Source organism: Leptodactylus fuscus, chromosome 6, assembly GCF_031893055.1.
Source record: "Leptodactylus fuscus isolate aLepFus1 chromosome 6, aLepFus1.hap2, whole genome shotgun sequence".
Lineage (NCBI taxonomy): Eukaryota > Metazoa > Chordata > Amphibia > Anura > Leptodactylidae > Leptodactylus > Leptodactylus fuscus.
The window spans coordinates 80,457,182-80,479,949 of NC_134270.1; the positions used below are offsets into that span (position 1 = coordinate 80,457,182).

At 39.7% G+C, this 22,768-nt stretch overlaps 1 protein-coding gene across 1 annotated transcript in view; it reads right to left on the reverse strand.

Moving 5' to 3' along the window:
• Positions 1–2,366: 2,366 nt before the first annotated feature.
• Positions 2,367–22,768, reverse strand: part of LOC142210851 (branched-chain-amino-acid aminotransferase, cytosolic-like) — a 32,621-nt gene continuing 12,219 nt past the window's right edge. Inside the window, exons 2-11 of the mRNA XM_075280313.1 lie at positions 16,700–16,777; positions 16,380–16,580; positions 14,433–14,543; positions 11,993–12,112; positions 9,196–9,359; positions 7,871–8,013; positions 7,590–7,675; positions 7,005–7,145; positions 6,038–6,112; positions 2,367–2,848 (exon numbers count right to left, since the gene is read on the reverse strand). Coding sequence (XP_075136414.1) covers positions 2,810–2,848; positions 6,038–6,112; positions 7,005–7,145; positions 7,590–7,675; positions 7,871–8,013; positions 9,196–9,359; positions 11,993–12,112; positions 14,433–14,543; positions 16,380–16,580; positions 16,700–16,777 — 1,158 coding nt within the window. The 3' untranslated portion in view covers positions 2,367–2,809. The remainder of the gene's footprint in view (positions 2,849–6,037; positions 6,113–7,004; positions 7,146–7,589; positions 7,676–7,870; positions 8,014–9,195; positions 9,360–11,992; positions 12,113–14,432; positions 14,544–16,379; positions 16,581–16,699; positions 16,778–22,768) is intronic.

A 22,768-nucleotide genomic window follows, 5' to 3' on the forward strand; every position in this document is an offset into this window, starting at 1 on the left:
TGTTTCGGATGAAAGCTATCCCATCTTAGGTAGGTTGGGCGGTCAATCGGCTTCCGATACAGTGATGTCTCAATTTTGTTGTCCTGTATCTTGATGACTGTGTCTAGGAAGTTTATTTCAGAGAAGGAGTGATTGAGGGTCAGGTTGATGGTGGGATGGAACTGGTTGAATTGTTCATGGAAGGTTTTCAGCTGTTGTTCAGACCCAGTCCAAATGATTAGGATATCGTCAATGAAGCGATAGTAGGTCAGAGGCCTGGTGGTGCAGGTGGATAGGAAGTCACTCTCAAGCTTGGCCATGAAGAGATTAGCGTACTGTGGCGCCCTTTTGCTCCCCATTGCGGTGCCAGTCTGCTGTAGGTAGATACAGTCACCAAAGGAGAAGTAATTGTGGGTGAGGATGAATTTTGTGAGTTTCACCACAGATTCAGCATTCATACCTTGTTTTTCCATAAAAAACTGGCAGGCGTTTGCACCGTCCTGGTGTGGGATGTTGGAGTACAAGGATTCTACATCCATGGTGGCCAGGATGGTTCCATCTGGAAGGGGACCTATAGTAGTTTATTTAATAGGTCTGTAAATACCTATTAAATTTTTGCATCTAACACTCCATTTCTCTGTGTATATATATATGCCTACCTTCAGAAATTGTGTTATACCATCCTGATGAAGGGACCTTTATAGTAGTCCCGAAAGCTCGATATGTCATCAAAAAACTTTTTAAGTTAGCCATTAAAAAAGGTATCAACTACTGAGGACTTCCCTCAAAAAATTTCTTTCATTTCAGAGTGCCCATAGCAATAGAAAATAGTGCTTTAGTTTCTGCACTGAGAACAGAGGGAAAGCTGAAAGAGGACTCAGCTTAACTTACTGCAACACAGCTGAAGAATGTCAGTTACAACTAGGAAAAGCAGGAAAGACAAAAGACTGCAAAATAAACCTAGATCTTTCTCTCAGAAAGAAAAAAGGAAAGGAACAGAAAAAGAAGAAAAAGGCTTTAAAGGGGTTGTCCCATCACAAGGATCCTATCTATACTGCTTGTTAATGTGAATGTAAGACTTTTCCTAAATACATTGCTTCAGCAAAACTGCTTTGTTTGTCCACTATCTTACTTTATTCAATTCTTTGTGGCCACAGCCCTGACTTAGCTGGTCATGAGTCAAGTGATGTATCTGCCTGCTCTGAGGGGGGAGGGAGGAGGGGCTAAGCGCACGGGAGTGAGCCTGGAAGGGGGGGGGGTAGTTTACCCTTTGGGGGGAAGGGACCGCCAATACAGACCCGGTATCCGCTATAATAGAGAGGTGGATGCCGGGGGGGGGTGTTCCGAATAACAGCATCGCTACTGCCGCTGCTGGCTTCATGCAGGGCAGGAGCATAGCGAAGTTGCAGGCATTTGTGCCAGCGTCTACACTCCCCAGCATCCGCCTCTCTATTACATCTCGCCGCTGGCTTTGCATATGTAACCCTGCCCACCAATGACGCAACAAAGCAAGAAGACAGAAGATTTTACAGCAACGAAGACTGGTGAGTATGCGACGTGGGAATACCCCTTTAAGACACCTTCTTCCAAACCATACAGGAGGCCACAGAGCCTCCTCCACCTGTCCCAACACACAGGACAGAAATAACACAGGGGCAGGGGTCTCTCTGACCTCTTATAGGTAGAGGGATTTGACGGATTAAAAGTTCCACCTGTCCTAACAACCATTGTGCTGCTGTTGGACGTAGAGGGAATGGCGCTTAGGCACGAATGCTTCCTCTGCACATCCTATAGGTAAACCTATGTTGCTAAAAATTCTTGACAATTTGTTTCACGGCCCATTCAACGACATGACCAGACACATTAGATTTTCCTTAGCCAAAATGGACGATTCCAGTCATAAAAAGTTACAGCGCCTGTCACAGAATGCTAAAAGATATACAAAATGGATCATTTGTATATGAGCCAGGGCCTGGTAGTGCTCATCTACAATACAGGTGCTATATATCGTAGCAGGTGAGCAGCTGTTTAACCTGCTGCAACTACACCATTTGCGGTCCTGGTTTTATTAATCTGTAAGAAGAGAATATTTCAAGAATGTTTATTCACTGATGTGTACATTTTGTTTTTCTGCTATATTAGATGTGAAATACTCTTCAAGGCACTTTTTTACATGTCCTAATTTAAAGGGGTCTCAAAAGACTTTGAATGGAATAAACTTTAAAAGCTGCAGAACATTTTGAGGAAGACTCCATTCATATTCCTTCCATTATCATTTATGTCCCAGGTGCTCCCTCTAGTGTACGTTTGTGAGTTTGCATTTAAAAAAAAACAAAAAACACAAAACACATGAAAGAAAAACCAGGACATGACAGGATAGCACTGAAAGTGACTTGCGCAGTTTAATAGAAGTTCTTTTATCATATTGCTGGGAGAACACAGAGCCGTGTGCATAGCAGCAACGAGGAAGATCTGTTGACGTTGTATTCCTGTAGCACCGTCCATGCGTACAGAATGTACAACACACATAAGAAAACAAAGCCCGCATGACCATCATAGCCTCTACTCATCTACAGCCACAGCATTTCTAGATCATTGTAAGATAATTTCATAATACAATTTAATACATTAAGATACAAGAGGCCATTTGTCCATCGTGTTGGAGAACTATGAAATGGAGGAAGAAGACACTGTAATGCTGGAGGTAGACACTCTTGTTTTACTGTTTTCGAAAAGCCCTAAGTAAAAACACATAAATAAAATCCAAGTTGATGATGATGATGATTTTGAAGCTTTGGAATGGACAAGTCTTAGTGATGTCTCATCTGTGTCACACCAGGTACATCCAGTCACTGGGAGTACGGCCATACTGGAAAGAGAGCAGAGGTTGTAATATGAATGACACAAACATTGCCAACATTGTTTGCTTAGCAGAGAAAAAAAGTTCTAATGATGTCACTATTATTATTAGCATTTTACATTGTTAATCATGCAACAAAAATGACATATGACCATTATTCTCAAGCCAGTTTTGCACAGTAAACCCCCCCCCACACACACACATTTCTATTTTTTTTTTTCCATTGACCGGGCAGCGCTTGTACTTGACTAGGCATTCTTTTTCCTTTGCATTAATATTTTTGCTGGTATCATTTTGGAGAACATAAGACTTTTTGATCGCTTTTCATTAGGTTTTTTTGGGAGGCAAGATAATTGACAAGGGTGGGACATTGGGTGCACCTTTTGTCAGACTGCCAGCATACAACTTTATTACTATATCCCCGATGAACCTTACTTGAGGAAATGCTTTGGGATAGAAATGTACTTAGGGACTGTGAAGACACTGGCTTTCAGGGTGTCCTTTTGAGGACTATTAGGAATATTGTCTCAATACACAGAGAAACCTTCTAAGCATCCTGTCTAATACATTGCCACTTTTAGGGCAGCTAAGAACTGTATTTTGGGCCTGGAAAGTTAAATCTATAACAAAAGTGTGTTATATACCTAACATTATTAGTTCATGAGATAAGGTCATCATCTCCATTTGCATAAGCTTTGGCTCTGTGCTGGAGCATAGTGGAATTTCTGTTGGTCTATGGTTCTCTGGACCAACATACTGTGACCCGGAGATGATGAGAGACAACCAATCTTCCTAGATATATGCCCTCATTAGTTATTAATCCCAACCTCACGCCTGTTATAATAAGTGTGAGTTTGCTTAGGCAGTGACCACAGTTGGAAATTTATTTTATATATTGCTCATATGTTTTTTTTTGTTTTTTAATATCTCATTTTATTGAATTTTTTTAATTTTTATAGCGGATGAAACATCTGAAATAGTTTGATATATGTTTTTAAAGTATTAGTAATAAAAGGTATATTTTAGGATACCATTAGTTTTTGTAAACTATTGCAGAGAATACAGTCCAGAACCACCATAGCAATATATGGAGCGACGATTACCAAAGCATACAGTTACATTTATAGGGAGGCTATTGGGGAACTTTCGGTTGCCCTTTCTTCTGATCGCTAGGGAACCCTGTGGTTGGGACCCAAGTAATCAGACACTTATCCTCTATCCCTATGAGCTGACTGGACAAAGCATAGAAAAGCACAGCAAATAGGAGAATAGAGGACAGGAGAGTAAGAGACAAGAGAATAGAGACCAAAAACTGCAAAAAATAGTGAAACAAAGGCAGAGTACAGGAGAATAGAGGCGAAATACAGCTGAAAAGTGAAATAGAGGTAGAATACAGGAGAATAGTGACTGATACTTTTGCAACTTTTCCCTCCAAGTATGGTAAGGGGAGCCCAAATGCAATTCTCGCCTGAATTAGGGCATCGCTTTCAGAAAGTTTGTGAAACATTGACCTAGATGGAATGCTAAATATTTCTATGTTTTGTGGCAGATCCTAGTCAAAATTTATTTTGAAATTCGGTCTGTCTGTTACCAAGTTTTACCCAAAAAGATTACTCCTGAAATTGGTGGATAATTGGGCAATATTACCTTTTAGTAATCACAACAGAAAGGTTTCCATTGTTCAATGAATTTCAGAAGAAAAGGCAAAGAGCCAAAGTTATATAGATATACAAAATTTAAGTTCTCAAGCTCTTTGTTCTTGCTATATATGTTAATAATGGGCAGAAGATAAAGAGAAGAAGGTGGATGGGAGGCTCTGGAAAGGGTGGATTATGGCAAGAACAAAGAGCTTGAGAACTTAAGTTAACTAATGAACTTAATCCAATTCTTATTTTTAAGAATCTCTAGTTTCCTGATTCAAAGAAAGAAATTCTGAATGCAGAAGCACCTAAGTAGTAGCTGTCCTTCACTGACTCTTTGTAGTTAAGTACCTCCGAAAGGATCTGCTCACATGGAGGAATCCGCAGCAGATTCCGCTCGAAAAAATAAGTGTCTGGCTCGATCTGATTCATCGGCAGATTCCACAGCTCGAGACTTCCTGTTGAGAAGACCATTCATCTGGGTCTAATCAGCAGCAGATGGCGATGCATTCCATCACACTAGACCGCGGCAGAATATACTGTGGCGGAAAATAAAGAGGAATCTGAAGGAGGAAGGGGGGTGGGGTGCAAGACGTAATCTGTGACAGACAGAATCATGACCAGCCAGCAGAATGGAACACCGGAGTGCCAGGAACAGGCAAGTACGGGTTTTTCCTGGACAACCTCTTTTACCCATTGCCGACATCCGCAGAACTATTATGACGGATGCCAGGTATTTTAATATAGCGGCCGCTCAGGAGCTTCAATCTACAGCAAAGACCCGGCGCTCAATGCCATTAGGGCCTCCAGCACCTTGGTCAGAGCAGCCCAAGGTGCCGCCATCTTTATGTAGATCACTGGCGCACCAAACAAGAGTTAGGGCCAGCGATCAGTTGCTATGACAGGCGGGAGTCTATTGAAGGCTCCAAGGCTTGTCTCTCATTTATTTGTATTACAGGCTGCTATATACAGCCAGTAATACAAATGCCAGCAATTACCAATGTTTTACAATGCATTAGCATTGTAATGCACTGCATCAGTGATCAGACCGCCTGAGGTTCAATAAATACAACAAAGATTAAAAAAAAAAAAAAAAAAAAAAAAAAAAAATCAACCCCTTTCGCTAGAACACATATAAAAGTAAGCCCTCATACAGGTGTGAATGGAAAAATAAAAAAAAGCTATGGAGTTTGGAAGGTGGGTAGTCGAAAATGGAAATCTAAAACCCGTCTCCAGTGGGAAGGGGTCAAGGCTTCATGCACACAACCAAGTAGGCTATCCAAATGTCTTAAGGGCTTCCCATTCCATACCATAGTTTTAAATATGGTCCTATTTGAATCTGTTAAATGAAAAAGCGGACCTTGAAGACCTGGCATCGACTTGTATAACACACTCATGTGCATGAAGACCACTACTACAACTATCTATACAGGAAGTGTTAAAATATACATTATGCCAGTACAGACAAGAAATATAAAAGCAAAAGATGGTGGGTTCTCTTTTTGACACTATAATAGTGAAAGATAAACAATGAAGAAATCTATGTAAGGAAATGTACCTGAATGTCTGAGAGCTCTGTCAAGAAACGTTTTGCTATATCAGGTCCATTTTCCATAGTGGGTATATCGTAATTCTGAAAAATGACAGTCATATCAATCAACCATCAAAACCCAAAACACTTATACAACATAAAATGTGATAAAGTTTCCCAAAGAATACACCACTTCATAGCAAATTTTGTCTTCCATTTAATGCAAGGAACACAAGAATCCATCACCATTTACAGAGCAGCACTCTATTCTGGCTTATACAGGGGTGCATGTAATAGGGGATCCCCTTTATGATGTACAAATTCTTTCTGAAACAACTTTAATCCAGCATCAATGGGAGAGAACTGTAATATATAACGGATTATTGGACAAGTTATGATTATTTTATAAAATCTACCTAAATTAATAGTAGTATAGTATAGTGAATACAAAATAGAAACACAGCAATGTGCTACTATAACCAATATCTCTGATCACATTTCTGCTCTCATGGTATGGTAGATTATTAAAATCTGGATAAAACTGGTTATTCATAATTCAGATAGGCCAGCAATATTAGATCAGTGAGGGACACTGGGACAAACTCTCGGCACCCCCGCCTATCAGTTACAGCACTTCCGATGCCAGGCACTGTAGTTCTCAGTGTTATGCTTTTATAGTAGCTGGTCAAAGTATTGAAGCAATGTCCCTTTAAGGTTAACAGAACAACACTGCAATTACAAAAATAGCTGCTACAAGAAGGACAATGTTGTAAATCACTGTGGCGCCCATCAACTGATGTAAACAATGGAAAAGTCACAGTGCTTACACAAGTGCTATGGCACCTCAAGCAGCTGATCGGCAAGAGTGCTGAAAATCAGAGCCCCACCAGATCTAAACTTAACGGCCCATCTTAAAGATAAGCCATCAATTATTAAAAGTAGAATGACCTCGACAAAAGAATTAGACTAAATTAGTTATTTCTCATTTACTTACTTTTCCATTGTATAATATCCGATTAACAGGACAAACCACACAGGCTGTTCCTGCTCCAAAGAGCTCCTTTATTCTGTTCTCTTTTAGACCCTTTACCACATCAGGCATGGTAAATGTACGTTCTGAAACCTTAAACTCGCCCTGCATGAGACAACACAGGAAAAGGATAGAAGTTATTGTTATTATTAATAGTAATTTTTATTATAGTAGTTGCCCCACTATATACATTATGGCGCATTGATTTATTATATTATAAATGTCTGATGTCAGTCACCATCCATCCCGATACAGAATGCATTCTCAGTGCACAGTTTCTGTATTGTATATGCTAACTGTGACATACAATGATCTATAAGTCAAGTCAACATCATAAATCAGCACTGCAATGAATAATCTCATACATGGAAATGTCTAATAAGGACCTGTTTGTTATTAGCATGAATAGGGATCCCGATAAAAACAGTACCTTTACTCCGCTGTATCTAATAATGTATCTATTGATTTCATCAGGACACTTGACTTTGCAACAAATTAAAAATAAATAAAAGTGTCAGAAAAAGGGATACCTGTAAATCTGAAACTCACCCACTTTCGTGCCAGATCCAGCAGACTTTGTCTTGTCACTCCAGGGAGGATTAAACCGTTTAGTGGAGGTGTCACAAGCTCTTTCTCTGAAACCAGACCAAAAGAGAAAAAATATATCACCAGATCACTAAAAATAAATGGAAGAATTGCACTATTAGACACAACCCACAGACAGATATTGCACAGATTCTAGGGAAAAGATGAAGCCATTTTGTCTTGGTAAGGGTTCAGGGGCTAGATCAGAGGTGGTTGACATTCTAAAATCAAAATAGATGACTTGCCTCCTTGCTCATTGATCCAATACATGAAGAAGTTCATGGTGCCAGCTTCAGTAACCTGGTGGTCATCACCGTATAGCCATAGTACTTGTTGACATCCTTCCTTTGTAGCTTCATGTTGCACAAAAATTGTGGGCCCATAATTTCTATGAGGAAAGAAATATATTTTTTATGAAAAGCACATTTTAATATTGTTATTAAAAGAGAGGTTTTTTTTTTACAAGAACAAGTTAAAAGCTTTAAATGGTGCAATTTTAAAGTATATATTGAAAAATTGTAATAAAAAAAATATAAATTCTGTCATGTTTTTTGGTCTTGTTTTTGTAGCTTATGCAGCGTGGCACAAAATGACATTACATTTACTCTGTAGATCTAAAGGATTTTGGTGATACCCAATTAATAAATTAAGGTTTTCAATTTCTGCATAATAAAACATTTAACCCCTTCTCAAAATCATCCGTATTAATATAACAAAGGACTTTAAACACAGCAGAGACTTGGCGCCAGTGTCCATGTTCAAAGTCCTCTCTGATTTGGGCAATCCTTCTGATTCTGCAGGCAAATTTGATTGAGGCTTCTGATTACCTGAGGCGCATGACTGTCATGTTTAAGTGGGTTGCCTTTCAAATGAAAGAGATCCTGGGCAGTGATCCATTTCTATGACAACCAGAAGCCTATTGAAGGCATCCAGACCATTACTATATTTAGAAGTGAATAGTGTCAAAAAAATAAAATAAAAAAACTTTTTTAAAAAAAAAAAATAAGTGAAAAAAGATCGTTAGGGGCAGTTCACACAGAGGAAATTTTCCTAGGTGAAGAACAAAACACATAAGAAAATGACCAAATGCAGTTTTTTTTTTACTAATTCCACGACATACAATTTTGTACCAGTTTCTCAGCACATTGTATGAAATATTAAACATTAATGATACACTATGAGACATGGAAACCCAAAGAAAACCTATACTGTAATCCTATTGCAGGAGATAAAGCACCAATAGGGAAAGAGGGAGCCCCTCCTGCTATATAACCACTTCGGGATTATTTCCAATCTTGATCATTGCTGCAAATGGTATTCTGTACAGCCAACATGTACTACACATGTTATGGGTTTAGCTTCTAGGCACATGCACCCCATGCCATATATATATTTCTCAGTGTGTGTGTGTGTGTGTGTGTGTGTGTGTGTGTGTGTGTGTGTGTGTGTGTGTGTGTGGTTTGTCTATATATTTATAGCACTTGATATTAAGTATCAAAGCACTGTCACAATAGAATATCATAAAATATTATGCAGCATATAACAGCTGCTTAGTAAAGTTATTACTTACCCACCCAGTTTGTAGTTCCCTACTCCCCCCATCCAGGCACGCACATATTTTGGATCTGCCAAAAGTGAAACTGGACTGAATCCTCCTGTTGGAAAGTATGGTCCTACAGGTCCGATGATAACATACAGTAAGGCATGGTTGGACTTTGAGACTCCAAGAGATGGCTGTAAGAAGACAACATACTTGTGATCACATGTTCATGTTTTTCTGATGAAGCTTTGAAAGAGAACGTGTCACCAATGAATAGCTTATTGTGAAAGTCAAGTTTTATGTTAAACACATTTTAAAAGGTATTATCCGGGGACCAATATGTAAATAAGGTTCACAGAGCATTAAAAAGTTGTCTTCAATCCCTGAGCACAGCCATGTCATCCCTAGACATGCCCATTCATTTTTCTTGCTTGGCTTCCAGGTCAGTGCATCGTCCAGCCTGAAGTCAGTGAGCACTGTCGAAACCCTGAATATGCAAAGTATGCTTCTGTAATCCAGGACAAGTCCGAGAATACCACATATGCTGCCTTCAAGTTCCGCCCTACACCCAGAAGAGAAGAAGAGGAGGCTTCAGTGTGAGGGCAAAGCTTGCAAATGGACACGTCCTGGACTACAGAAGATGTCACTGGTGCTCACTGATATCAGGCTGAACAATACAGAGGTTTCACTGACCAGGGGCTGAACAAAAAGACTGAATGAATGTATTTAGTGGTGACGAAACTGTGCTTGGGGATTGAAAACAATTACCCCCTTTACTCAATGAACCTCATTTATATATTGGTTAAAATGGCTTTTTACACGCATTCGAGGGCTCAATGACATTTTAAAGGTACGAATAGACGAGTATTTATAGCCTGTACAGTACTATAGCAGTAGTTTACAGTGGCTAGGGGGAGGCGATAGTTTCCATTAAAATTTTCTCTACTGTATTATTTCTATTAATTTGCCTTAGTCACATGATACAGGAAATGTCTTTTTGCAATCCTGGTGATGACACAACCTCTGCATCACGTGACTTTAGCCATAACAGGGAAGGGGAGTTCCTTCTATGTTTAGGGTGGGATTGTCAGTCACAAGACTGCAATGAGTTGATAACTATAGAGTAAACAGCCCCTTGTAACCATGTGCTTCATTTTCCAGCATCTGTTTCTGATAATAAGGTGGGGCTGGTTGTATTTGGGAATTTGAATTTTGCGTCAAAGTAGGTGAATGATTCGTCTGTGACAGTGGGACTACTGCCAGTTATAGAGGTGGTGAACCCGCTATGAACTATCCCTGTGCTGTGACACTATGATGTCACAGTACAGGGACAATAAATAACATTGGTGACATGGGTAAAAAAAAAAAAAAAAAAAAGACAACATGGCGGAGCAGCAGGAGATGTGATGCTAAATTCAGAAGGACCAATCACAGAAGAGCCACCGTCACTGCAGAATTCAATCATGGTCACCAGCTTTTCTGAGATTGGCTCATTTAAAATTACTGCCAAAACACATGCTTGGTGCTAAATACATATCTGGGCTACCACCAGTAGAAGCATTTTTTTTAATGACTGCCACCAAAATCACGGCAGTAGATCGTAGCAGGACCACCACCGATATTACCCGCAGTGGACCTATTATCACAAAAGAGCCGCTGCCACTATGAATTCAATTAGCAGCGATCCTTTGATTCGTTCATTTAAATTTAGTGACAAAGTAGATACTGAAATAAGCCAAATCTCAGAAGAGCCAGCGGTATAGATTTCAACATTACCTCTATAATTGGTCCAGCTGTAGCAAACAGAGGTGGCATCTCCACTCTGTCTTTATTTTTGTTTTTTCAACCACTGCCATGTTATTTACTATCCCTGTATAGCTACATCATAGTGTCACAGATCAGAGATATAGTGCAGTGGGATCACCGCTACTATAACAAGTGGTTGTCCCACTATCACAGAAGAGTCACTGCAATTATTGAATTCAATAGCTCGGCGATTCTCCTGTCACTCATCCATTTGAATTTGGCACCAAAATGGGTATTTTAGCACTGAATTCAAATGGGCCAACCACAGAAGAGCCAGTAGCCACTACAAATGTTCGGTCTATTTGAATTTAGTCTACTCATAGTGGGCCTATGTTTTAATAGTTCTTCGGTTTTGCTTATTAAACACTGTCACCAATGTTTTTTTTATGCTACTTGTACCGGGACAAATCATAGTGGGAGCGCCACTGACCTCAGTCTCACATTCTGCCTCAAAAATTTCTTAAAACTCTCCCATTCGTTGCATCAGATGCATCAGGACCTGCCTTCAGGCATATTCTGTTCAGCAATGGTCACTTAAATGCATTGGAAGCAGAAAAAAAAAACTAGCAGTGTTTTGCAGCAAGTGTGGCAAAAATGCTCCAAAAAAGTGCTAAGGTTTTTTCGGCTTCTCATTCATTAATTGGGTTTGCAAAGCAGAGTCTCCCTTAAGCTTATTTTGTCCTGTAGCTTAAAAATCAGCCAGAGGAAAAAATCCGCTCCCGACTCCCACTGAAATGAATTGGAGAGTTGGAAGGCATTTATTGAAGCAGATTTTGAGTTAGACTCCACCTGGAAATTCACCTGCAAAAAAAACTCTGTATAAACATACCCTAACTGAGCAATGCAACGTGAATCATCATGGTTGATGTACATGAGTTACAGCAGTTGGACCCCTGTAGACCAAAAATTGATGTCCTATCATGTAGAAAGGCCATCATTGTTAAAAAACTGAATTTTTTCGTCTGCTGATGTTTGACGGTCACTACAACAGAGTCTCCAAACAGAAAAAACTAAACTATACCTCTGTGCCAATAAAAGTGGGTCGAATATACAGACTAGCAGAAGTAGATTTAGGAACCCACTCTCTGTCAATGTCAATAAGTCTTCTCAAGCACTCGAGAAATTCTGCCTTGTCAAATGACTAGAAGAAAAACAAAGAAAAGAAGGCATGAATAACATTTAAGAAAACAGACCAATGATAAAACTGATTTCAATGGAACGAAAACGAGACAGCTTTAAAAGACTTCACTATGAACTGCAGAAAAATTCAACTTTTATTTAGTATACCGGTAGTTCCTTCAGTATAAACAGTATTTTATTTTGGTATGAGCCTTTTAAAGGTGATTCTATCAGTTTGGTCTGCTACAGTTATAAGGCAACTCTTTTCAAATAAAACACATATAGACATAGTCTTTACACATGAACCTATCTGGAGTCCACACAGACATAATAGGCCTTTATGGATCGACCGCATTCCTAGAAGACCTACTCCTTAGGATAAGTTCACACAGGGTTTTTCCCTGACCAAGAAGATAGCTCCCATTGAAATCAATCAGAAAAAAGAAGTGACATGCTCATTCTTCAGGCCGATTCGCCTCACAATTCGGCCTAAAGACACTCCCTCCTCCTGACTAGGCCCATTCATTGGGCCTAATCCAGAGCGGAGTGCGCGACTAGATGCTGGTGCAGTGCACCGGCTTTCCGTCGCAGCTACCCGCCTCAGTTTCCAGATCAAAAAACCCCGTGTGAACCCGACCTTACAACTACCCAGCCAAACATCAGCTTACCCAAATTGTTTGCCTTTCCTAAGACTTTTGAACAAATCTATGGTAAGTAAAAGCAGACAAGTCCGATGCGTTATTTATAAACACACCAGCAGTAGAAGAGGATCAGATTGTGTCAGATTTTGGCTTTCAGAAATGTGACCATTATCTCACATATCCCAGGGTTAATTTTACTCATTATAAATCCTTCCTGATTTAAATGGAATACCCCCTTCTCTGTCTTAGATGAGTCAGGTACATGCTGTAAAGATGGGGTCACTGCCTAGGCTTTTCCCTGTGTCCACATGAGTATTCCAAACCCTACATTCCAAAATCTGAAAATTTATATGGAATGGTAAACATCCATGTGGGACGGTTCTCACTCTCGAATTTTGCTCTATACTATAAACCCATCCAGTTAGCAGAAATAACAGCAATACCTATGCTAGGGGGGTTCCATAGAAGAGTATGCCTCAAATCATTCCTTGTTTCTCCATACACTTTACCCAGCCTCATTTGGGCTATGGGACCACTGCCCAGGAGTATCCTCCATGCAACCCTTTTCACATTACACTCACTTCAACTTTGGCATCAGACCCGGTGTCAATATCAACTCCAGACCCACCCTTGGCCCCGCTATCCATTTTTAATAACCCTATATTCCTCCCTGGTTTGGACCTGATAAAGTTTAATTTATCTCTGACATTTAAGGCACTACCTCTTCCACCCACTATGGAAAACTCTCACTTACTCCAGATATTTTACTTCCTTCAGGTCTCCCTTCTAGCTCTTCTAGAGCTAGCTCCTCCCAATAGGACCAGATTTGCACTGATCCATTTGGCAGAGGTACCATATTGTACCTATACACTCCTCCATATTTTATACAGCACTAGTGCACACACTCTCCATATTTAATTCATTTGCAAATATCTTCAAGGGACCCTAAATTGATATTCCCATTTGCAGTACCTTTGTGCTCCCACAGATGCAACATGAATGTAACATGCAGTATAATGCTTGTTGGTGGCCTTCACACAGTATGATACTCGCTTAGTGACCTCCCCACTGTATAAAGACACCTTAATGTCTCCCGCACAGTACATTGCCTCTTTTTATTAGCCCCCACATAGTATAATGCCCTTTTAGTGGCACACATACAATATTATGACCAACTTGGAGTCACTAATGTTGTCCAGTGCCCTCCTCAATGGCCTCTTACAGTATACTGCCCCTCATAGTGGCTCCTACAAAGTATAATGGCCTCCTTAGCCCACACAGCATAAATGACCCATGTTGGGGGAGCCTAGAAAATTTAGGAGAGTTGTCGATTATGAGTTAAGCAGTCCTTCGATTTTCCAGATAATTAATTTTCTGGCACTATCTAGGCTGCAACTAAAAGATGTTTACATGGTTTTAAAACAACACACTGCTGGGCATACCTGGCACAATATATGTGAATAGGTTGTAAAAATTCCATTAATATGTAGCAGTACTTTTCCCTAAGCAATTCCAATTCCTCATCAGGTCTTTTCTAATGCACATACAGGGGAAAGCGTGAAATCTGCAGCTGCAAATGTGTATGCAACTCAAAAAGCAAATCCTTTCCAAGAGCTTTTGCAACTGGAGACAACTTCTTAGATATAATTGTATGCAAGTTTTAACGTTACAAAATTTATTATCAGACAGTTTAAAACTTACAGGTAGACAAGCTCGAAGCGCAGTCCGATGCATCCTCTCCATGTTCATCATAGGACGGAAAAGACGGATCTGATTGTCCTCTCCTCTGTAGCCTTTCATACCCTCAAAAAGCTGCAGACACAGAGAAACTTAATTTAATAAAAATGAGGTCACAAGGAATATGTTCCACATTGCAAGTCACAGGCACAAGGCATTGGATGCCAAAACTTTGCTCTTTAAAATACACATCCAAACCAAGAAATGAAATCCTGGACATAATCCAACTAACAACACACAACAAATTTTTACTAAAGTTTTACTTCCTTAAGGGTAAGTTCACAAAGGGTTTTTTGGTCTGGAACCTGAGGTAGCCGCGACTGACTGGCATCGAGTTGCGCACTCCACTCCGGATTAGGCCCAATGAATGGGCCTAGTCGGGAGAAGGGAGTGTCTTCAGGCCGAATCGAGAGGCGAATTGGCCTGAAGAATGAGCATGTTGCTTCTTTTTTCTGGGAGCCGGCTCCCGGAAAAAAAAAACTGATCGGCTCCCATTGATTTCAATGGGAGACGTCTTTTTGGTCAGGATTATCCCTGTGTGAACATACCCTTAAAAGCTTCAGATGAATATGATAAACCTATTCAAGCTAAGCAGAAATATAATTTCAGATAGTCTGTATCACGTACAAATTTTGCGAAACATGATATTAAGTGTTCGTGATTATGAAGCCTGTAAATTTTAGCAGTTATTAGTGGAAATAAAAGAAAAGTGTTTTGCTGCTGATTTTCTTTTGTACTCTATGTCTAATGCATCCCGTATTAGTGTCCAGTAAGGGCCCCTTCACACAGAGTTTACGCTCCGCTCATTCAGACACGTATTCACGAGCGCTCCCATTGAAGTGAATGGGATGTGTTTTGAAGCGCTCGTGTATACGTGTCTGAATGAGCGGAGCATAAACTTTGTGTGAAGGGGCCCTAATAGTCGGCTAGCATTTGATTCCAGTAGCCATGATAATACTTTTCCATCATGGCAATATCCTGGTGAAACTGTTCGCCATGTTCCTCACTGATTGCACCAAGATTTTCAGGGAAAAGGTCCAAATGAGAATACAGAAAATTAATTTTCAATGACATGTTGCACTTCATCGTTTTGCAAGCTTCAAGAAGGTCAACCAATTTGATGTAGTTTGATGCTTGATAGTTGCCAAGGAAATTCTTTGAAACATCCTTGAAAGATTTCCAATCAATTTTCTCAGGCTCCATCAGCAGCTCTTCGAAGTACTTGTCATTCAGGATGTGTCGGATTTGTGGACCAACAAAATTCCTTCTGTAATCTTGGCATCGGTTACTCCTGGGAACATTTGTCTCAAATAACGAAAACCTTCTGCATTCTTTTTCTTTGCTTTCACAAAACCATATTTTCTTGTATTATTTTTGGCTGGGTGGACTAAGGGCCCCTAAAATGTCAGTCTCAGATGTGTCATTTGCCTCTTTGCCTCTATGTATAGGTCATCAAATTATATTGGTGGGGATCACAACAATCAGCCTACTGAAAGGACCAAGGTGCGCTGTACATTGTGTATGTGACTGTAAATGCTACTGGGGTACTCTCCCATGCAGACCCCAATCTGATATTGATGACTTATCTAAAGCAGAAGCATATTAAAGTATTGGAAAACCCCTTCAATATTTAACATGGAGTGCAGGCTTAGAACACTGCGCAAGTAGTTTACAAGCATCTCTCCACTTAGCAGTGCGCAGCAACATTATCGAGTACCCTGTTCATGAATCAGTCATAGGATAAAAGGAATATGAGTCCCAATGTGAAGTTTGTTTCCCACCTTTTTTCTCATGCAGAAAAGTGAAGGAAAATAATAAATAAGTTGAGACTTGGCAGCCCCGCCATAACCCCTTTGTACATGAAAAATGACATGTTCTACGGTCATTAACACTTTGATCCTAACATCCTACCTCGACTGAGTAATGTAGTGCAGATGAAGCAGGGTGAAGGGAGAGGTTTTGAAAGGGTTTAATATGTGGTTTTCCCCAGCCTCCCTGATTGGTCCATTCTATAGTCAGCATATGGTCTGTAAACGTTTTTCCAAAAACCAAGTCTGACACAGCCGGCTTCTTTTTAGGATGTTTGTTCAATTCTATTTGCAGGTCTGCAGCCTGAAATGAAAACACAAATTTATTACATTTAATAGGTTATATGAAAAAAAAAAATCCAAATGCAACAATACCGATTGTACCTTTAATTACATACACACTTTCTTCATTCAGCTCCTCACCTTAAATGCTGTGCTTGCTGCTCTCCATGAGATAACCGGCAAACTGCGCTGAAATGAAATTAGTTGTTTTCCAAAAATCTAAGAAACAAAAGCAAAATATAAAGATGTAAGAAATATAAAAATAAGCATATTTAAGTTAAGGCATTTGCTTTTATGATAAATAACGGAAGACCATCTTCAGTCTTTAACAACATCTGCAAGTGTGAAATGGCTGCAGATTTCACCTTAGGAAATGCAACAAAAAAAGTTACAGAACCTGAAGTATTAAATTAGCATTGTCTAAAAATGAGTCAACCGTGTTTGAAGTTATAATAGATACTTGCATGAAAAATCTTTCATTGACATGGTCTTTCAATGAAAGAACGTCCCCATAAATATCTTTTGCTCATTAGCCAGTACTATTGAACATATATGGCCTGTCTGAACAATTGTGACCAATATGGACTACAATGTGGCTGCATTCTAATTGTTCATCAGACCATCAACCTGCTTTTATCTAAAGTGTATGGTCACCTTTAGGCTAAGGGCTCACGTGGAGTCCCACAGCAAAAAAGCACTGTGGGCAAACCTCGACAGCAATGCATTGCAGTTCTTCCCACAGCACTTTGGAAATCACCAGTTTTTACCGCAAAGTGGGCATGGGATTCACTAGAATCCCATCCACTTTGCTCTGACTGTAAAACACTGCGATTTTTTCCACGGGCAAATCGCACCGTTTACTCCACGTGGGGCTTCTAAAGAAGTATTCCCATCTCCAGTATCATTTAAACTTGTAGCTTAAATAGGTTTTCTCATGAACATAACATTTAGACCAAATCTTTATAACATGTTCGCAGTGTTATAAAAATTTGCCAAGGGATTTCTATGGTCTGGCATTTCTCAGAAATTCTGCCAATATTTCTTACTGAATACAATGGGGTCCCTCAGGTGTCTGTCCTTTTAAAATTGAAAGCAGTGGACAAAAAAGCCATGTGTGTAGGACTTTTTCATCCGCTGGTTTCAGACACACAACGCGATGGAGTCTCCGATGCAAATGTGAACATAACCTGACAGTTAAAGTGATGTAAACCTATCAGGTTTATATTACTTGCAATGAAGTTCATGTACATTTTGCCAGGAAAAAAATTCCACATCTGTATATGGAATCGGAGAAATATAGTACAGTAAGTTCCCATAGGGGTTTATGCTTTGTGCTGTATTAGGACTCGGTACTACCTGAAGGTGACACAGAGCAGTAAAACAGTCATGGGATGGAAGTACTACATCATATGGTGGTTTAATAGACCACTACCTGTCCCCATGTTGTTTGTATCTCCTGCATCTATTACAATGAATATGGCACCTGAAAAAGCTGACATTTACAAGGTCTCTCTCTCTGACCTATCATGAACCAATTGTTGGATATTTTGTCATCAGTTGTTCTACAATCGAAGAAGCTATGTTCTTAATAAAATGGCTTCCTATAATATAACAGAGATCATTTCTAGCTCAGGGTCCTTCAGGTGGGTTTTGTATTTTATGTAAAAGGTGAAAACTACCTCACTATGAGAGAGCCGCATCCATGACTATCAATGTCAATAGAACAATGTGAATACCCTGTGTGACCCAAGGACTTCTGTCCATACATATGTCTTTGCTGTACTGAGACCTACAAGCTCAAACGCTGCAGTCTCTGAGTTAACTACAGATGGAGGGCTCTGGCCTAATTTCCCACAAAGGGATTAACAGCACAGCATTAATGATTCTGGCAGCACACTGAGGTAATGTCCCACTGGCAGGCAGGCAGGGTACAAAAGGCAAATGGCTGATTTGCATTCTGCACAGCTCAGCAGGTTCAGTGGCGTGAGAAGCAACCCCCTGACATGTAGACTCCTCCCTTAAGGTGGGCTATGGAAGGACTCTCCTCAACTCAAGCCAATGGTCTTCATAGTTTACTCAGGATGGATTCTGGACTCTGGACCCTATGAGAAGACAGAAGACGACTCCCATACAAGGTGATCACTAGTCAGGTCACCATGCAGCCTGCAGAGAGCAGAAAGATGAACGATCACCGAGGAGAGGTCTCCAGGACTCCTGAACAGCTTGCTGAGTGTTGGAGCAGGACAGGCAGAAAGGGGGGTAAGTATAGCTTTACATATCACTAGAGGACTTATCAGGCAGCTCACACGGCACTGAGCTGTGCGTATAGTCACGGGCAGAAAATGGCCCATTAGGGAAACAGACTAGAAAATGTGATGCACTATAAAAATATGTGAAACCCACAATTGCATGATATATGGAATTATATATGAAATATATATATATGTATATATGTGTGTGTAAAACTCCATAGTTATCTGTGTAAACTAAACCTATCACTCTCCAGTTTTTGCAAAACTACAACTCCCAGCATATATTGAAAGCTGCTTTCAGTAGTCAGAGAGACACAAGCAGGAGAGCAGATCGCTATATAATACACAGACACATTATCTTGCCTTGTATGTCAGCTCCTATACCATAAGCAACATGTCTCTGACAATACGACTATCAAAGTCCCAATACACCTGCACAAAGGCCAGCCCCATAAAGTGGTAACTCATGCATCAGGTGGACTTCTTAGGGTCCGTTCACACGGAGTAAACGCGTGTGTATTTTGGCAAAATACACGTGTAAAAAATACACGTGAAGAGCTCAATGGAAAAATGGCCTAAGTCCAAAAATCAATATTGTGAGAAAAACGAAATTTAAAGTTTTAGCCTAAAGCAAACGGGCATTATTGTGGAATATATCTATCCAATGTAATCAGCTAATGAACACCGTTAATCCTAATCATAAATTGTATTATTTATTAAAAAAAATTGCAGCTTCATGTATAAATATTATTTATTTAATATTATTAATTAATTACTACTATTATTAAACGATGAAGAATAATAATTACCTGCCTCCCTTTTCGGCGCTAAATATGTGCAAAAGTCGATTTAAAGCCTTTTAAACAATAAGACAAAGTTTTTACACTAATATAAACAACAAACCGGAAGTCACGATTTCAATGAAAAAATAACCAACGAGAGTGAAGTAAGTTTGTATTGGACTTAGGCCATTATTCCATTGAATGTAAATTCTTCTGCATTGAAATATATGGACTTAGGTCATTAATCCTAGGTACCTTGTAAACCCAATGCATAGAATGAGGTACAAAGAAGCTTTCTAGGTAATAATTTGAAATATGACAAAATGTGGACTTAGGCCATTTTTCCGTTGAGCTCTTCACGTGTAAAAATTAGACTCCCATTGACTTCAATGACATTTTACACGTGTATTTTGACGTGTTTTTTTTTACACGTGTAAAAAAAAAAAAAAAATGTCATTGAAGTCAATGGGAGTCTTATTTTTACACGTGTATTTTGCCAAAATACACGCGCGTTTACTCCGTGTGAACGGGCCCTAAGTAAATTGGAAATCTGCAAGAGTTACAAAAAAAGTGGTGTTGTAAAATGTTGTACTATGCACAACACAAGTTATCATTTATCTCCAGCAGTTACATTTATCAACACTATTGTCTACATTTACCAATTACTTTGTCTCCTACATTTTACTCCAGAATAGTGTCTTGTCTGATGAGGGTCACATTTATTAACCTTTTCTGCCAGTCATTTGCACCATGCAGAACTAGAGTGAAAAGTGGGTAAGGCTTGCAGCTCACAAAGGTTTTAAACACTTTTAAAGAATGAGACTCACAAGTAAGAAAAAAGTCACGTTTTACTCTATGCAGACTCAGGCATAGATAAGATGTTGGACATTTAGCTTGTGGGAAAGTTAATGGCAGTGATGTGTGTTGGAGACAGATTTATGAGAGAAGGTTGGAAAGCCCCAGCTGTGATGTCGATCCCACATAAGCTATAAATTGCCATGCATTTCAGATGCAAGGGTTCTTAATTATGGCGATGATTATACTGTAGATGCTCGCATCTGAAATGCTGTTTAGGTCTGAATTGCGTAAGGTTTTACAGCGCTAGTCTCATCCTACTGGTGGTAGTTTTATGCTATGAATAATATCTTCATATTTTTCTACTTGCTGAGTGCTAGACAAGGTTTTTGCCATTGATAAAAGAAGGTAGTTACAATGATATTGGAGTCATGTCATCAATATCAGATTGGCTGGGGCTCAACCCTTGGGACCCCAGCCAATGAACTGCTCTCTATAGTCACTATACAGTGAACAGAGCCAGACACCGATAACTCTGCTCTCTGTATATGTGCCACACTCAGTTATTGCAGTTGATCTCACATTCACTTGTTTAGGAAATGAGATGCAGTACCTCAGTATAGCCATTACTCTTTGTTGCCAGTTTTGATCTCCATACAGTGGCTGCTGAGAACAGCTGATCGGCACAGGTCCCAGATGACAGACCTCCGTTGATCAGATATTGATGACCTATTCTTTTGATAAATGTGGGTCATACAAGAATACGGATGCTATTAATGTGAATTGCAACACATTTATGAGGCCTGGGTCTGTCATTACCACAGGTGACTGACCACATAAACCTGTATTTCCCAAGCTTTTCAGATTCAGGGGGATCCACATAAAAAAAAATTTCCAACACACAAAAAACACCTAGAGGACAGAGATAATATTTCATGAAGACATCTGGTCAGAGTGTTGCACCCCTCCCCAAGGTTTCCAAGGCAATCCCTCAGTGCTGAAGCACCCCTGTTGGGGACTGCATAAACAGTCAGCATTTTAGACTAAGAATATACTGTAAAATAACAATTTTTGCTTCACTAAAGATGGTTTGATTAAAGTTTCAACTTATGTTTACAGCTATATACTATAGTATATGTCCTGCCTCCGAAGTCAACATATTACATTGTTCTTTTTAATAAGATACCAGGTGCTAAACCAAGTCAAATAAACATAAACTTGTTATCAGGCGTGTAACCTTGGGAAAATTTCCAGGCATCTGCATATACACGTTTCTTCCCAGTGGTGTTTGCTGAGCAAGTGATATACTATGTGCTTTGGCCATTTTGCAGGTAGCCATCTCTGTCACTGGGTTTCTACAATGCTTTTACAACACTAGTCTGTTTTCTACATTGATGTACACAGTACAATGCCTTTAATACTCCATTTGATAGGCGACTGAGGAGAAATAACGTAGTAGGAGACTCTTCTGACCACAGAATAAAGTGAGGGTGTATACAGAGTCAGGTTGAGTGTGGTTAAATTGCACTGGAAAAAAAATGCAATTTTCATGTGGCTTCAGATTTTACAGGTAAAACACAGGTAAAACCCCATTCACTTCTTTTTGATCCAGTTTTAGCAGCACCCAACCCGACTGTTTGACTATAACCTATGGCTGGGGCTAAGGCTCCATATTGCGGAAATGCAGCCATTTTGAAAATCTCATCATGTTAATTTTAACTGCAGAACTGCAAGCAGTTTCCCTACAGATTTAATAGTGGAAGAAAAACCAAGCAAAGTTACACAATCAGTTTTCACTGTGTTTTTCCCCGCAGTGTTTTTGAGGTTTATATTTTTAAACCGTTGACTTTGGCGTAAAGGGAAACTTTACGTGTTCCTCTGCAAAGCGCTGGGGGCAAAATCTAACTGAGGCTTAGGCCCCATGTTGCAGAAACACAGCTTTTTTTGTTGCAGATTTTGCTGTGGTTTTTGAAACCAAAGCCAGGAGTGAACTGAGCATAACGTAGAAAAAAAGAACTTCCTATATATTTCCATTCCTTTTGTAAAAAAAAAAAAACAGCTGCGTTTCCGCATCGTGAGGCCTCAGCCTGAGATTGGTTACTTTTTGCTACAGCTAGTCTGCAGGTTTCTAAGCTGGACATTGCACATTTCAACCTTTGCAATGTTATGTACTACCTTTACATATGACTTTGCGATGTGGGGTTTAGTTGAGGAATGAGAATGAGATTTGTTTAAATCTCATCTGCTATGCATCTTCTATATATTGTAGGTGTTGTGACAAGGTGACAGGCAGAGTGCTGCAATCACGGTATATCTCCCTCAGATTTCTGACTTATGTGTGGTCAAGGACGGGTCTGGAGTAGGCCACAGCCCAGGTGTAG